The sequence below is a fragment of the Eutrema salsugineum genome, unplaced genomic scaffold, assembly GCF_000478725.1.
Source record: "Eutrema salsugineum unplaced genomic scaffold, Eutsalg1_0 scaffold_9, whole genome shotgun sequence".
NCBI classification, from domain to species: Eukaryota; Viridiplantae; Streptophyta; class Magnoliopsida; order Brassicales; family Brassicaceae; genus Eutrema; species Eutrema salsugineum.
Genome location: NW_006256342.1, coordinates 5,491,998 through 5,508,530, shown reverse-complemented (window position 1 = coordinate 5,508,530; position 16,533 = coordinate 5,491,998). Strand labels below are relative to the sequence as shown.

At 35.2% G+C, this 16,533-nt stretch overlaps 2 protein-coding genes across 4 annotated transcripts; one reads left to right on the top strand and one right to left on the bottom strand.

Moving 5' to 3' along the window:
* Positions 1 to 335: 335 nt before the first annotated feature.
* Positions 336 to 10,395, top strand: LOC18008205 (protein PHYLLO, chloroplastic). Of its 3 annotated transcripts, XM_006391018.2 has the most exons (28): positions 336 to 579; positions 663 to 872; positions 954 to 1,174; positions 1,303 to 1,417; positions 1,559 to 1,675; positions 2,108 to 2,209; positions 2,578 to 2,634; positions 2,763 to 2,831; positions 3,242 to 3,346; positions 3,419 to 3,613; positions 3,735 to 3,833; positions 3,949 to 4,512; positions 4,785 to 5,009; positions 5,159 to 5,458; positions 5,669 to 5,736; positions 5,861 to 6,019; positions 6,340 to 6,465; positions 6,547 to 6,678; positions 6,760 to 6,871; positions 7,028 to 7,183; positions 7,437 to 7,676; positions 7,874 to 8,041; positions 8,141 to 8,284; positions 8,532 to 8,993; positions 9,101 to 9,397; positions 9,471 to 9,628; positions 9,729 to 9,836; positions 9,939 to 10,395. In XM_006391018.2, exons 1-28 carry the CDS (start codon positions 415 to 417, stop codon positions 10,231 to 10,233), a joined length of 5,169 nt encoding a protein of 1,722 aa, XP_006391080.1. In that variant the 5' UTR covers positions 336 to 414; the 3' UTR covers positions 10,234 to 10,395. The 3 variants fall into 3 exon arrangements, with proteins under 3 accessions (XP_006391080.1, XP_024011888.1, XP_024011895.1); XM_024156120.1 differs by lacking the exon at positions 336 to 579 and having other exon boundaries at positions 1,314 to 1,417; XM_024156127.1 differs by lacking the exons at positions 336 to 579; positions 663 to 872; positions 954 to 1,174 and having other exon boundaries at positions 1,314 to 1,417; positions 2,578 to 2,651.
* Positions 10,396 to 13,904: 3,509 nt separating this feature from the next.
* On the bottom strand, positions 13,905 to 15,280 carry LOC18009317 (putative defensin-like protein 263). The gene is made up of 3 exons (XM_024150527.1): positions 15,247 to 15,280; positions 14,181 to 14,234; positions 13,905 to 14,104 (listed from the first exon to the last, which is right to left on the bottom strand). The coding sequence occupies exons 1-3, from the start codon at positions 15,278 to 15,280 to the stop codon at positions 13,905 to 13,907; spliced, it is 288 nt and encodes a 95-aa protein (XP_024006295.1).
* Positions 15,281 to 16,533: the final 1,253 nt, after the last annotated feature.

Genomic DNA, 16,533 nt, shown 5'->3' with positions numbered 1-16,533 from the left:
GGATGCTCATTTAAGGGGAACAAATGAAATAAAAGTATATTCAAAGTAAAAAAAACTTGGAAATTTTACTGGCGAGGATTATTGAGAGCAATCTATAGCTCTTTAGAAAGCTCTTGAAAATTCAAATCTAATGTTAGTTTGCTGTTTTTTTTTTTTTTTTTTTTTTTTTTTTATTATTATTGAGAGCAATCTAGCTCTTTAGAAAGTTTCGGTTGTTTTTTCATTTTGCTTTTCCTAATTTAAATAGAATATCTTGAATTTTTAGAAAATGTGAGAAAATATTATAATCAATCAAAAACCAAAATCGACGATTCATAAAATAAAAAAAACGTACTGCGCCTTATCCAAAAACCTCCTCTAAAACCTCTCACCATCCATTGCGATTCACATCCTCAGTTTCATACCAAAGATAAAATGCGATCTCCATGCTATTCGTTTCTGGTCTCGAATCCTCCGTTTCTTCCTTCTCTAATCCCTGGTTACAGCTCCAGAAACTCCTCCTTCAGACGAGGAAGAGAACGCTTCTCCTTCGCCAAATCCCTTCGTGTTTCTCTTCATGGAATCGGAAGAAACATCGAGGTTGGTTATTTTTTTCATCCCATGAGAAACAGTAGGTTCTAGTGTATTCGATTTTGATTTCTGGGTTCACTGTTGTTGTGTAGTTCCCTCAAGGATTACAATTCGATGGGCCGATTACGAGTAGCGACGCTCTGGAGGTGGATGAGGATGATGATTTAATGGTCCAAGTGTGTGTGACTCGTACATTGCCTCCAGCTTTGACTCTTGAGCTTGGCCTCGAGAGCGTCAAGGATGCTGTGGACGAACTCAAGACTAATCCTCCCAAATCATCTAGCGGCGTCTTGCGATTTCAAGTACGAATTTTGCTTTTTTTTTTGTTTGATTTTGTGGATGCAGACATGTTATCAGGTTGAGATTGTGTTTTGATTTCGTAGGTGGCTGTGCCTCCAAGGGCAAAAGCTTTGTTCTGGTTTTGCTCTCAACCTATGTCTTCCAGTGTCTTTCCTGTGTTCTTCCTCTCCAAGGAAACTGTGAATCCTTGTTATAAATCACTCTATGTAAAGGAACCTCATGGTGTTTTTGGAATTGGGAACGCACTCTCTTTCGTTCATTCATCATCAGTTGACTCCAAGGGACGACATAGCACGATAAAGACGTAGGCTTTTTGCTTTTCTACTTACAAATTAGCTTGTTTAGTTTCAATTCGATACTACACTAAAACCAAGATGAGTATTGGATCTTTCTCATTTCGCTTCAAGCAGTTAAGCTAACTAACTTCTGCAGATTCCTCTCAGATGAATCAGCTATGGTGACGGCCTATGGTTTTCCAGATATTGATTTCAGCGACAACTCTATTGTAAATAACAAGGATGGCTCTTCTTACTTTTTCGTTCCTCAGGTGAAGTGGCATCGACTTTATCACCAAGCTCTTAAATTATGTCTTTTTACTTGCTTTTTGGTATCTCTCCGGTTGATCTATGAAATGCTTGTAACAAGCGTTCTTACATTATACATGGTTTTAATATCGAAATTTCAACAGATTGAGTTACATGAACACGAGGAGATCTCTATATTAGCAGTTACACTGGCATGGAATGATTCTCTCTCTTATGGATTTGAGCAAGCAATTAGTTCATATGAGGAATCCATTTTTCAGGTATGCTGATTCTCCGACATTTTCTTATTAGTATCTGCAACTAAATCAGTTTAAAAAAACAAGAGATGACGACATTAGGTTATACCAGGCTAGGCTATGGTGCTCTATATATACACCTGAAAGTAATAATTACCTGTAACTTATCTGCGCTTGTGGTTTGGAAGCAACACTAAACAGTCTAAAACATTATTTCAATACAAAATACAATTTTTTATAGTCTGTTGAATAGAACTTCATCATCTGATTTCTGAGGTTTGGAATTGATCAAATGAAACCTTTTTAGTGCAAATGTGTTTTACTTATGTCAATCAATTGGAAATTAAAATATTTTAGTAATTGCTGTTCTTCTTATTTAAGATTTTTTTTGAATATTATGTTTTCTTCCTTGCCCTGTTTTTCTCTTTAATCTCACTTTTGGTTCGTTTTGTACAGGTTTCTTGTCATTTCTGCCCAAATTTAGAGGAGCATTGGTTCAAACATCTTAAAAGTTTTCTTGCAAAGCTTAGTGTAGAAGAGATACATCCAGTTGAGATGGTACACGCTTTACTTAGGTTCTTTTCCCGTATTTTAACTGAGTGTTGGCTGCTTTTCTCCAAATTTTTAAATAGCTGAAGAAGATGCAAGGATAGATCTGATTATTGTTTTATTTATTAAACTGTTTCCTGCACAATTAAATTCCTCATCTTTGGAGAGAGTCACTTAAACATAATCTGATATAAAAAAATCTAGCAATCTGTGGTCCATTTGGATCTGACTTAGCCGACTCTCTGGGGAAATTTACGAAGTTTCTTTTACAATATTGTTTTGCGCGTTTGGCCCTTAGTTTTTGTCTGGACTAAGTAGTAAGCATTTTAACTCAGTTTCCCTTTTCATGCGACCCATTATTATGTTTACTTTTGCAGGAGCATATGGGGTTTTTCACATTTTCTGGGAGAGATCAGGCTGACGCCAAGGAACTGGTATCTTCTTTACCCTGGTAATTTTCATCCCTGTATTTCAGAATTTTCATCTTCTTTACCCTGCAGGAATTTCTTCTCTTCATACCATTTGGATTCTACACGGTTTGATTTGCCACCTTTTGTTGCAGAAAAGTGTACAATCATCATGTCAGTTCCATTGCAAGCTTTCACATGAAGTTGTTTTCTCAAACAACATGGTATGTAGATATATAAATATGGCCATATATTCTTACTTTATCTTAGATGGTTAGTCCTACGTTTTGTATGACTTGGACTATTTTAAAGACTGTTCATCGTACACTCGGTAGTGTTAAGCTCCAAAATAGAATATCGTGGCCTGCATGTTGTGAGAGAAACTGGACTTCAGCCTGTTTCGGAAGTGGAAGAATCCATATGTAGTTCAAATTTTAAAGCATTCTGATTGCACAAAGAATTGTTTGGAAGGACTGTCTAGTGGCTGTAAACTTTTGAACCTTCAGGCTATTCTAGTTATCATAGCTTTTTAAGAAGCGAAAATAATTAGGATGCACTAGATTTTCCAAAATCTTGGATGGTATGAACTCAAGTTTCTTTTCCTTTGTTTTTCCTGTTTTCTTTTGGCTATTAGCTAAATCAGGAGGCTGAAGTGGGCAAATTATTGACAAATGAGGCTAACATCAATGCTGTATGGGCATCAGCTATAATTGAAGAATGCACTCGTCTTGGTTTGACGGTGAGCTGAAATTTTCAATCATCTGATAAAATCTCAAATTTGGATGTCTTTTGTCATAACATACCGCCACAGTACTTTTGTGTAGCTCCTGGTTCAAGGTCTTCCCATCTTGCAATTGCTGCTGCCAACCATCCCCTTACAACGTGTCTTGCATGCTTTGATGAACGATCTCTTGCGTTTCACGCTATTGGGTATGCTAAAGGATCCCTCAAACCGGCAGTCATTATAACATCATCAGGAACTGCCGTTTCAAATCTTCTTCCAGCGGTTAGAGTTGTACTTATGCTTCACGAAATTATTTTATTAGTTTGTTGCAAGCCACATTCTTCGCCGCCTACATTTGTGTTGCCTTACAGGGTATTTGTTTCATGGTTTTTGACAAATACAGGTGGTTGAAGCCAGTGAAGATTTTTTACCACTGCTACTGCTTACTGCAGATCGTCCTCCTGAACTTCAGGGAGTTGGCGCAAATCAAGCAATAAATCAAGTAAGGTCATAAATAGGACCTTTCTTTGAAACTATATACTATACACTTATTGTATCCCAGTTGGATAGGTTGGCGTGTTCTGTTTCTGTATCCTAAAATTTCTTTGGTGTCACAGATAAACCACTTCGGTTCATTTGTCAGATTCTTCTTCAATCTTCCTCCTCCAACTGATCTTATTCCAGTCCGGATGGTCCTTACTACTGTAGACTCTGCTCTACATTGGGCTACAGGTTCTGCTTGTGGACCAGTACATCTCAATTGTCCTTTTAGAGACCCACTTGACGGTAGTCCAACAAATTGGTCACTCAACTGCTTAAATGGATTAGAAATGTGGATGACTAGTGCTGAACCATTCACAAAATATTTTCAAGTACAAAGCTTTAAAAGCAATGGTGTAACAACTGGCCAAATTACTGAGGTCTTACAAGTAATCAAAGAGGCTAAGAAGGGTCTTCTTCTTATTGGTGCAATCCATACAGAGGATGAAATTTGGGCTTCGCTTCTATTGGCTAAAGAGTTGATGTGGCCTGTAGTTGCAGATGTCTTGTCTGGTGCACGGCTGCGCAAGCTTTTTAAACCTTTTCTTGAGAAGTGGGACACTGTTTTTGTTGATCATTTAGATCATGCCTTGCTTTCGGATTCTGTAAGGAGTTTGATAGAGTTTGATGTTGTTATCCAGGTAAATTTATCATCCTTTATTTTTTGCTTCATGCATCCTTTAATCAGTATGTGGGCACATGTACTGTTGGGAATCTGGTGGTACTTCTCAATTCAAAAATTTCTTCTTTTTTTGATAAAAAGGTTCTTTTGGCGTGGAATGCCTTGAATAAGTTTCAATAATGATAAGGATTTGGAACTATGTGAAGCATGACTAGATCATTCATATGCATCTCATATTTGGGTTCTCTTTTACATATGCTGACTGAGTTTGTAAAATGAAATCATGAATAGGTTGGAAGTCGGATAACTAGTAAAAGAGTTTCTCAGGTGCTAGAGAAATGCTTTCCATTTGCATACATTTTGGTTGATAAGCATCCATGCCGACATGACCCATCCCACCTGGTCACTCACAGGGTCCAAAGCAACATTGTTCAATTTGCTGATTGTGTGCTTAAATCTCGATTTCCGTGGAGGAGAAGCAAGTTGCATGGTCATCTACAGGCATTGGATGGTGCTGTATGTCCTCCAGAAAAACTTCTTTCTTAAAATGCCTTAAAAGATTAAACTGACCGCTTTCTATACATTGGAAACATATGATTTCCTGAAGATTGCATTAAAAATTAATTTAAACTCGTACTGCTTTTAATAGTCCTTTTTTTATGCAGATTGCCCGTGAAATGTCATTTCAAATATCTGCTGAAAGCTCCCTTACCGAACCATATGTTGCGCATATGCTTTCTAAAGCATTAACTTCTAAATCTGCTCTTTTCATCGGGAATAGTATGCCAATAAGGGATGTGGATATGTATGGATGTAGTTCGGGAAATTATTCTCATGTGGTAGATATGATGTTAAATGCAGAGCTACCATGTCAATGGATTCAAGTAACTGGAAATAGAGGAGCTAGTGGCATTGATGGCTTGCTCAGCTCGGCCACTGGCTTTGCTGTAGGATGCAAGAAGAGAGTAAGGTTTTACCTGATTATTTGAATTTTTTCTTGATTTTTTTCTCCAGTTGTACAATTGTTCCCTTTTCCTGGTTCTTTCCTTATTTAGCCATGACATCCCAAATGGAACTCGTAGTTTATGTCTGAAGTGAAAGAAGTAACAGAACCATTTATTCATGTGTCTTGTTTACCATGTCATAATCATGATCAGTCAAACAAATGCAATCAGGTGGTCTGTGTGGTGGGGGACGTCTCTTTCCTTCATGATACAAATGGATTGGCGATTTTGAAGCAGAGGTAGCCCTTTTCCTCTGTTTTATTCCTGTAACTTCACTGTTGGTGGATTTATAGACTGAAGATATGCCCTGGTTTATAAGCCAGTTTGACGGTTGAATATCTGAAGTTTAATCTGACTTGCTAGGATTGCACGGAAACCAATGACAATTCTTGTGATAAACAACCGTGGAGGTGGAATCTTCCGACTTCTTCCTATAGCAAAGAGAACAGAGCCTAGCGTGTTAAATCAATACTTCTATACATCACATGACGTTTCCATTGAAAATTTGTGTTTGGCACACGGGTAAATAAACATACTAACAGTTTTTACTTTGTCTTCCTTTCCCGATTCGCTATTATTTCAATGTGCTCTGGCTCTACAAAATGTAGGTTTTGAAGGATAAAAATGGATATGATTTTTCTGGACGGTTAAGTTTTACAAGTTAATTTATTAATGTACGCATGAAAAAAAAAGCACAGATATAGATAAAACATACAAAAACTAGTAATCCAGTATTGGTAGCGTAGATGGTCATTTAATTTGTTCTCTATATCTATTTATAATGTCCTTAAGTGTGTAGGGTTTATAATAAGAAAAACTCAGCGAAATTGCTAAACTTGCAGTGTGAAGTATGTACATGTTGGGACGAAAAGTGAACTTGAGGAAACTCTATTTATACCCACTGTGGAAGAGGTGGATTGCATTGTGGAGGTTGAAAGCTCTATTGATGCTAACGCCATCGTTCATAGGTTGTTTGGCCGTCTTTTTTCCGGGTTTTACATGTCCTCGCTTTCTCGTGCACTTTGTTGACATTGAATACTCGTTCACAGTACTTTGGAGAGTTTTTCACGTCAAGCTGCAAGTAATTCTTTGGAAATTATCTCGGCCAGTTCTCTTCTTCATCCGATGATCGACAATGTACTTTTTTACCAAGTCTCTGGAATACAATATTCTCGGTACAAGTAAGGATTTGTCTGAAACTATATTAGTATATTTCCGTTCTCTTTTTCTTATTCTTTTTCTAAGAAAAACTCTATCTTCAGAGTCAAACTGTGTGACAGACCTACCATATATTCTGGTGAATCCTCTCAATTCCATCGAGAAGGGTTCATACTCTCCTTGACTTTGGACGATGGAAGCATTGGCTATGGAGAGGTTGGCTTTTTCACTCTTTGTCTTTCTCATCACTACGTACTACATTTTTTTGCTTTTGTACTACTTCTCCCAGGTCCTACTGTCAGAGGATTAGCTTGTATTTAACTTACATTTGCCACTGAGAATCATGGTTCATGTATTGTTTTTCATGAGCAGGTTGCACCTTTGGACAGTAATAGAGAGAACTTAACGGATGTGGAGGGGCAGCTACAATTTGTTCTTCACCTTATGAAAGGAGCTAAATTTAGTTACATGCTTCCTTTGTTAAATGGCTCGTTTTCTTCCTGGATTTGGAGTGAACTTGGAATCACTGTAAGTTTCTGTCAGAACAAAATTACTATATCCGTACAGCTGCTCTCATTAGGAGAAATTGCAAAGTAAAATGAAAAGATTCTGTTGAGCAAGATAAAATACTAGTTCTTCATTCTTTTTTTTCATTTGTGCTAGGTGCAAAAATTTCTCAATCTTTGCAGTCTTCTTGTTTTAAGAAATAGACAACTATTTACAAGAAATATTTGCCTGGAAGTTATAATTGAAGGCTTGTCAATTTCCTTCCTATTTTCAGGCATCGTCTATTTTCCCGAGTGTCAGATGTGGTCTGGAAATGGCTCTTCTGAATGCAATGGCAGTAAGACATGATACTAGTTTGTTGGGGATACGTCATTGCCAGAAGGAAGAAAATGATTCTGCTCAGCCACATTCTGTTCAGATATGTGCCCTTCTTGATTCTGAAGGTACACCATCAGAGGTCGCATACGTTGCTAGAAAACTTGTTGAAGAAGGGTTCAGTGCTATTAAACTTAAAGTAAGCCAACGTTGTTTAATCATATAAACAAGATTACACTCAATCATCCAGAGTAAGATAGCTGGATATATAAAAGAAAATTATGCTTGTTACTTCTTATAGTAGTTTCATGCATGGATTGATATTGTTGACTCTCTCACTGCGGGTTTTCAAGCTATTGATTACTGACTGAGGGATAAACCTGCCTAAAATGATAGGTTGCTCGTCGAGTGAGCTCTGTACAAGATGCTGTAGTTCTGCAAGAAGTAAGGAGAGTAGTTGGAGATCAAATTGAACTCCGTGCAGATGCAAATTGTCGCTGGACTTTTGAAGAGGCTGTGAAGTTTGGCTTATTGGTGAAAGGCTGCAATCTGCAATATATTGAGGTCTGGTACAGAGTGAATTATTGCAATCTGATTGTCTTCTGAAGTAACTTATTTCTCTTCCCTATATAACATCAGTGAAGAAACTTTTGTATATCTCAGGAACCTGTCCAGAATAAAGATGATCTTATAAGGTTTCATGAAGAAAGTGGATTACCAGTGGCACTTGATGAGACTCTTGACGATTTCGAGGAATGTCCTTTGCGCATACTTACCAAATATGCCCATCCTGGGATTGTTGCTGTTGTAAGCCCCTGGTCATTCTTTAACAACCTTTACATGAGCCTGAGATTTTCAAAACATATATACTTTCTTGTGTATTAATTTCTTTCATCATCCTCTCTCTTTTAATTGATTTGGAGATGGTTTTTAGTTCTTATCGGTAGGATCAATAATATATCAGCTCTATCATGTTAAAATTCGGCTTGGTCTTATATGACTTTTGCTTTCAAATCAATTAGTCTTGACTTTTTTTTTCGTATATATTCCTAAGGTTATTAAACCAAGTGTTGTGGGAGGGTTTGAGAATGCAGCACTGATTGCTCGCTGGGCACAGCATCATGGTAAGATGGCTGTTATAAGTGCCGCATACGAAAGTGGCCTTGGTTTATCAGCATATATATTGTTTGCGTCATATCTGGAGATGGAGAAGGTCAAAACATCTAAAGAGAAAAAGCAAGGGATGACCCCTCTTGTAGCACATGGTCTTGGAACCTACAGATGGCTTAATGAAGACGTAATGTTGAATAGTCTAGGAATATTTCGTAGCCCGTACAGTGGATTTGTCGAAGGATTTGTTTTCGATGCTAGCAAAAATCTAAAGGAAGTTAAGATAAACAACGATGTTATTGTTAGAACCAGTAAAGGAGTTCCTGTCCGGAGATATGAAGTGAGGGTGGATGTAGATGGTTTCTCTCATTTTATAAGAATCCATGACGTTGGGCAGAATGCAGAAGTAAGCTTTTCCTTGTGGTTTTGTATGTCAGAACCTAAAAAGACGTAAAGGTTGCTGTTCTTGTTCAATTTCTCCCTTGTTCTTCACCTTGTTGTGATGTATTTCAGGGAGGTGTAGCTTTGTTTCTTCATGGGTTTCTTGGAACTGGTGAAGAATGGATCCCCATCATGAAGGGTATCTCGGGATCCGCGAGATGCATTTCAGTTGATATTCTTGGCCACGGAAACTCAAGGGTACAAAGTCATGCTAGTGAGACCCAGAAGGTGCCGACTTTCTCAATGGAGATGATAGCGAAGACGCTGTATAAGTTGATTGAGCAAATCACTCCTGGGAAAGTTACCATAGTTGGGTATTCCATGGGAGCAAGAATAGCACTGTACATGGCGTTGAGGTTTAGCAACAAGGTGGGTTCCCTTTGTCTGAAAATTCAACATTGTTTAATCATGTGGATAATGGAATTTGGATGCTGTTCTATAGATCGAAGGAGCTGTTGTTGTATCGGGGAGCCCCGGACTCAAGGATCCAATGGCAAGGAAAGTTCGAAGTGCAACAGATGATTGTAAAGCACAATTGCTGGTTGACCATGGACTAGAAATCTTTTTGGAGAACTGGTACAATGGAGGCTTGTGGAAAAGGTGACTTTCTTAATACAGCAGTGTGACTTTGTGTAATTTTATGACTTTGTTATCTGGACTTGAATTTCATACTCTTATGAGTGAGTTTTTCAATGACTAGTTTCAGAAGGCATCCTCATTTTAGAAAAATAGTTGCAAGCCGCTTGCTACATGATGATGTCCTTAGTGTTGCAAAGCTCCTCTCGGATCTAAGCATTGGGAGACAACCGTAAGTTCATCTTGCAACCTTTTTTTCTTCCATGGATTTGATTCACGAGCAATGATTTTTGATGGTGATGATGATGATGATGTTATGTTCTTTGAAAAATAGGTCATTATGGGAAGAGCTGGAGGATTGTGATACAAATATTTCGCTTGTCTTCGGAGAGAAAGATGTCAAATTCAAGCAGATTGCTACTAGAATGTACCACAAGATGAGTAAAAGCAAGAAGAGCGAAAACAACATCATTGAGATGGTTGAAATCCCAGAAGCTGGTCACGCTGTCCATCTCGAAAGTCCTCTGCGAGTGATCCTCGCTCTTAGAAAATTCTTAACAAGAATGCGCAAAAACTCTGCAGAGACGGAGCTTTCTCGGAACCTCTTGTTAGCAGTGAAAGAAACATAGCAAGCTGCTGGAAAACCTGAGAAACTTTTTGGAACTTGAACACATTGTTTGAACATAATTGGACCTGTCTCAGGGCTTTTTAGTACTTAAATTGTATCAAATGCCAATTGTATTGAGGGGGGTTTAGATACATGTTATCAAATGGGAGTAAGCAATTGATTTGAATGTGTTTAGTTCCTCTCTGTCTTATAAATATAAATACAGACAGAAACAGTGTCCACGATTACAGACACATACACAGGTTCTTTTTTTAGACTTGTATTCCGGAGGACAGTACTTCTTGCAGTCATTGTCATGTTCGCAAACACCAGTGGACTCCATTATAGGTGCTACCTGCGGCAAGCAGTTACAGTTCTTGTTTCCTTCGAGACATTCGCTGCCTAGGCAACTCCGCCATCTCTCTTGCATCACCCAAAAACGAACCTTCACACATACAACACCACAAACTATAGTACAAAACCAAACCTAACAAATTATATAACAAAGATAGAAGCTTACAAAATGCTATGACTGTGAGGGAGAACAAGATGACATGCTTGAGAGACGTTTTCTCTATTGCTAATTGTAAATCTCAAGATTTTTCTTGTTTATTTTGATTGTGCTACGTGATGAAGAGTAGTAAGGGTTGTCTCCTTTATATAGAAGGAAGTTAACAAATATTTTGATGGAAGGTTTTACCAAGTTGAGTCGGATATTATTTGATTACATATTAATTAGTCCAACGTTGACCAAATCTTATATATAAAAATTGCTCAACTTTCTCCATATGAGTGACACATCAGCATTTGAGAATTGATATGGGAATGACATGTGTCATTTTTTAATTTAAAATTATAGTTTTTAAAGAAAATTAATTAATAAATTTTAATATGAAATGTTAAACCACTCAAAGAAATGAAAAGTCTTTTTATTAATTGATTCTTAAATAACATTTATGTAAATATTAAACAAAAATTTATGTTATAATTAATTAAAAATTAATATTTTTAATAACTTTTTGTTTTTAATAATATTATATTTTAAATTAATTGATTTATAATAATATACTAACAAATAACAAATGATGATCATACTTAAAAAAAATACAAAATATATAAATTTGAAATAGTTGAAGAAAAAACTTATTTAAAATTACAGTTTTAAAAAGGAAAATTAATTAATAAATTTTAATATTAAATTTTAAACCACTCAAAAATAAGAAAAAAATCTATTAATTGATTTTTAAATAACATTTATGTAAATATTAAACATGAATTTATGTTATCAACTCTTGATTTTTAATGATATTACATTTTAAATTGATTGATTTATAATAATATACTAACACATAATAAATAATGATTATATTTTTTCAAGAAAATACAAAATATATAAATTTGAAATAGTTGATGAAAAAAATCTACACGTTACGTGCGGGTATTCACCTAGTATATATAAAAAAGTTAGTCCAACTTGAGATCTCTCTTTTTTCAGGAAATCAGTTTATAACAATTCAAGAGATTTACAGTAAAGACAAATTAAAGCTCATACAATCTCAGAGAAAAAATTCTAGATGAGAATTCAAAAGATAGCGAATGAAGATTCAAGGCTCAATGATCCAATATGACAAGTTCTAAAGCTTCAAATTGGAGCGTATTTAAAACTGTTGATCAACCATTAGGTAATTAATAATAATACAAAAAGAGAGAGAGAGTGAGAGAGATATTGACACATAAACTGAAACAAAACATTTGTTGGGCGGGAAGCAAAAACAAGCTATTGTTCGTAAAAGACAGATTAAGCAATGCGAGTTTTTTTGTGTGTGTCAAAACAAAATAGGAAAAGTAAGTCAAATCTTTTTTTCTATTGTAGTTTTCTAGGGTTTTCAGAAGCTAGGTTTGCTTCATATCTCTTTGTCTCTCGTATAATATATAATCAATAATGTTATGTATATGCATATATATCTACAACATGTATAAACCTAGCTATGAAAATTATGTCATGTTTTATATATTACGCTTATATCTACTTTTCATAAATTATTCAATAGTATTACCAAAATGAAGGTATTTGGTTAAGTAAAATGTGACGAATCATCAAAATATTTGAACAATATAATGCATGACAAAAAAATTGTTTAACTATATAATAGGAGAAAAAACAAGCTATTGGTTCTAAAAGAAAGAAACAACGTGAGTTTTTTTGTCAAAAGAAAAGATGAGGAAAAGCAAAATGTTAGATCAAGCCTATTAAATAATAAGATTTGTAGAAGGAAGAGAAAAATAAGAAGAGAGTGAGGTTAGAGTGTTCTGGATAATTTTCTTCATTAGATAAGGAACCCTAAAATGGGAATGTAGCCTTAAATACACACTCATAAGTATTCTTGAAATTAAACCACATAGTATTGAGAATAATTTAGTGTATTAAATCATCATTCTTACGTAAAACCATTGTTCGACACTTAAGCCACTTTCAACCACCTTCTGCTCTCTCCCGACTCCTCTACTCTTAATTCTCTTCTTCCTTCACATAAAAGCCATTGGAACTCGGAGTCTATCACAAAACTTATAAGTGAGCTAAAGGAGAATATTCCGGTCATGACTCATGAGAAACAAATTGTTAGCATTCAAAGAAGTTCAAGATGATGGTGCTAAAGAGGATGGAGGAGCGTTCTGCAGCCAACAAAGACTGTCATATTCTAGACGGCGTACATACATAAGACTTCAAAATGAGTTGGTTGATCTTAGCTCCAAAGACGAAGAGCTTCAACGCCTTGATGGTTTTTGCTCTAGAATCTAAGGAGCTACGTTTATAGTATAAGTCTTCCCAAATTGATAGAGATCAAAACTGTAACATCTCGATTTCTAAAGCTCCTGAGGTAAAGATTCCAAAAAAGCGTTGCCTCTACTCGCATTTTAAGGGGTTTTAGATGGTAAAAATCTCGGTGACTTTTTTCAGGGCCGGCCTTGGACTAAAGTCCATGAAGCAAGGGCTTTAAGGCAGCCCATATAACAACAGTTTTAGGGGTAGCAAAAAAAACCCAATTTTTTTTTTAACAGTATGTATGAAACTTTGTCCCACATCGATGAAGTCAAAAAAATAGGAAGAAAAAATTGCTTATAAATAAGAGTCATCATCCACTCTTTATTTTTATAGAAATTGTGGGCTTGTTATTGAGCTCAATTTTCATTCCTCGCTATGGTCATGTTATATGGCTTTAGCTGACAGCACACTTCTCATATTCGGTGGGACAAAAGGTAAGAATATTTGTCCAACCGAATATAAGAAGCGTGCTGTCAGCTAAAGCCATATAACATAGCCATAGCAAGGAATGAAAATTCTCTCTGATACATGGGTATTGCATGCGGCTAAGAAACCAAATTTTTGAGAAAGATTGACCCCATGTAGCAGTCGGCCAAGGGAGGTAATGTTAGTAATTTGGTTGATCTAAGTGATGATTTGAAATTTACCTCCCAAAAGAATGATATCTGATGCCACAAGAAAACATGTTTTGGAACATGTTTCAGGCCTCCAATACTTAATTGTATATAATAATTCCAACTATTTTGAGTGATGCATAGATATTATTTTCAAGGAGAATAATAAATTGATTTAAACAATTTTCTATATCTATTTGAAATCTCTTGTTCCTCTCTGTCTTATAAGTAGATATTATGGTGGTCTCCAATTTTTTAACACTCACAGAAACAGGTTCCAAAATTACAGTTAACAATCTTGCAGCCCTTAGGACAGTACTGGCTGCAGTCGTTGTCTCTACGGCAAGACGCATTAGTCTCACTAGTGTCCATTATAGGTGCTACTTGCGGCAAGCAATTACCACCGAGGCAATTCACTTCTTTCACCATCTCTCTCGCATCACCGAAAGATGAACCTTTGCAAAAAACACACAACAAAAACATCCAAAAAAACTATATAATAAAGAAGAAGTCATCATAGAAGAAGCATACAAAATAATATGATTGTGAGGGAGAACAAGAAGACAAGCTGGAGAGACGTTTTTTCTATTTCTAATTTGTAACCTCAAAATCTTTTTCTTGTTTATTTTGTTGTGTAAGTGATGAGGACAAGAGAAATGGATTGCCTTCTTCTTTTATATATAGAAGAAAGTTAAACGGAAACAAATCTTTTGTTTGAAGGTATTACCAAGTTTAGTCAGATACTATTTGATTACACATTGTGCGTTACTACTCCAGCTTGAAATCTCTCAATTTTAGGAAAACTTCATTAGTGGCAGATTTGTTTCTGTAGAGGGAAATAAACCAACAGTGGAGATACATTGCTTGAAATGAATACAAGTCATAATGAGTATTTACAACACAATATACAAATGACTAATGCTATTGCCAAGAGAGAGATAAACATATCTTCAAATTGAACCATATTTTTCTTTAACAACAGCCATAGCAAAGAATGAAAGACACAGCGCAAAAGCTGCGGCCAAAACTGGTATCCATCTCAAGTTGCTTGCAAAGATGAACTTACGGTTGTCTCCCACTGCTTAGATCTGAGAGGAGCTTTGCAACACTAAGGACATCATCATGTAGCAAGCGGCTTGAAACTATTTTACTAAAATGAGGATGCCTTCTCAAACTACTCATTGCAAAACTCACTCATATGAGTATGAAATTCAAGTCCAGATAATAAAGTCATAAAATTACACAAAGTCACACTGAATTTGCGCAGACTGAGCTTTCTCGGAAGCTCTTGTTAGCACTGAAAGAAACATAGCAAGCTGCTGGAATTCTGAGAAACGTTTTGGAACTTGAACAGATTGTTTGAACATGATTGGATCTGTCTCAGGGCCTTTTAGTACTTAAATTCTCTCAAATTCCAATTGTATTGAGCGGGTGCGGGGACATGTTATCAAAGGGGTGTAAGAAATTGATTTGAATGTGTCTATTGTTTGTTCCTCTCTATCTTATAGTATAAATTACAGTGGTTTTTTGGAACTCCTAACACTGACAGAAACAGTGTCCACCATTACAGGCACAGACACAGGTTCTTTTTTTATACTTGCATTCTGGAGGACAATACTTCTTGCAGTCATGGTCATGTTCACAAACGCCAGTGGAATCCACTATAGATGCTACCTGCGGCAAGCAGTTACAGTTCTTGTTTCCTTCGAGACATTCGCTGCCTAGGCAACTCCGCCATCTCTCTTGCATCACCCAAAAACGAACCTTCACACATACAACACCACAAACTATAGTACAAAACCAAACCTAACAAATTATATAACAAAGATAGAAGCTTACAAAATGCTATGACTGTGAGGGAGAACAAGATGACAAGCTTGAGAGACGTTTTCTCTATTGCTAATTGTAAATCTCAAGATTTTTCTTGTTTATTTTGATTGTGCTAAGTGATGAAGAGTAGTAAGGATTGTCTCCTTTATATAGAAGGAAGTTAACAAATATTTTGATGGAAGGTTTTACCAAGTTGAGTCGGATACTATTTGATTACATATTAATTAGTCCAACGTTGACCAAATCTTATATATAAAAATTGCTCAACTTTCTCCATATGAGTGACACATCAGCATTTGAGAATTGATATGGGAATGACATGTGTCATTTTTTAATTGAAAATTATAGTTTTTAAAGAAAATTAATTAATAAATTTTAATATGAAGTGTTAAACCACTCAAAGAAATGAAAAGTCTTTTTATTAATTGATTCTTAAATAACGTTTATGTAAATATTAAACAAAAATTTATGTTATAATTAATTAAAAATTAATATTCTTAATAACTTTTTGTTTTTAATAATATTATATTTTAAATTAATTGATTTATAATAATATACTAACAAATAACAAATGATGATCATACTTAAATAAAATACAAAATATAAAAATTTGAAATAGTTGAAGAAAATCCTTATTTAAAATTACAGTTTTAAAAAGGAAAATTAATTAATAAATTTTAATATTAAATTTTAAACCACTCAAAAATAAGAAAAAAATCTATTAATTGATTTTTAAATAACATTTATGTAAATATTAAACATGAATTTATGTTATAAACTCTTGATTTTTAATGATATTACATTTTAAATTGATTGATTTATAATAATATACTAACACATAATAAATAATGATTATATTTTTTCAAGAAAATACAAAATATATAAATTTGAAATAGTTGATGAAAAAAATCTGCACGTTACGTGCGGGTATTCACCTAGTATATATAAAAAAGTTAGTCCAACTTGAGATCTCTTTTTTTTTCAGGAAATCAGTTTATAACAATTCAAGAGATTTACAGTAAAGACAAATTAAAGCTCATACAATCTCAGAGAA

Excerpts from the sequence above, each read along its gene's own strand:
- LOC18008205 (XM_006391018.2), top strand. The coding sequence starts at position 415 with ATGCGATCTCCATGCTATTCGTTTCTGGTCTCGAATCCTCCGTTTCTT. Across the intron at positions 5,737-5,860 it reads TTGGCGATTTTGAAGCAGAG|GATTGCACGGAAACCAATGA; the intron begins GTAGCCCTTTTC and ends CTGACTTGCTAG. Across the intron at positions 9,398-9,470 it reads CGTTGAGGTTTAGCAACAAG|ATCGAAGGAGCTGTTGTTGT; the intron begins GTGGGTTCCCTT and ends GCTGTTCTATAG.
- LOC18009317 (XM_024150527.1), bottom strand. The coding sequence starts at position 15,280 with ATGACTGCAAGAAGTATTGTCCTCCAGAATGCAA. Across the intron at positions 14,235-15,246 it reads TATTGTCCTCCAGAATGCAA|AAAAAACGTCTCTCCAGCTT; the intron begins GTATAAAAAAAG and ends AATTAGAAATAG. Across the intron at positions 14,105-14,180 it reads CCTCACAATCATATTATTTT|GTTCATCTTTCGGTGATGCG; the intron begins GTATGCTTCTTC and ends TTTTTTGCAAAG.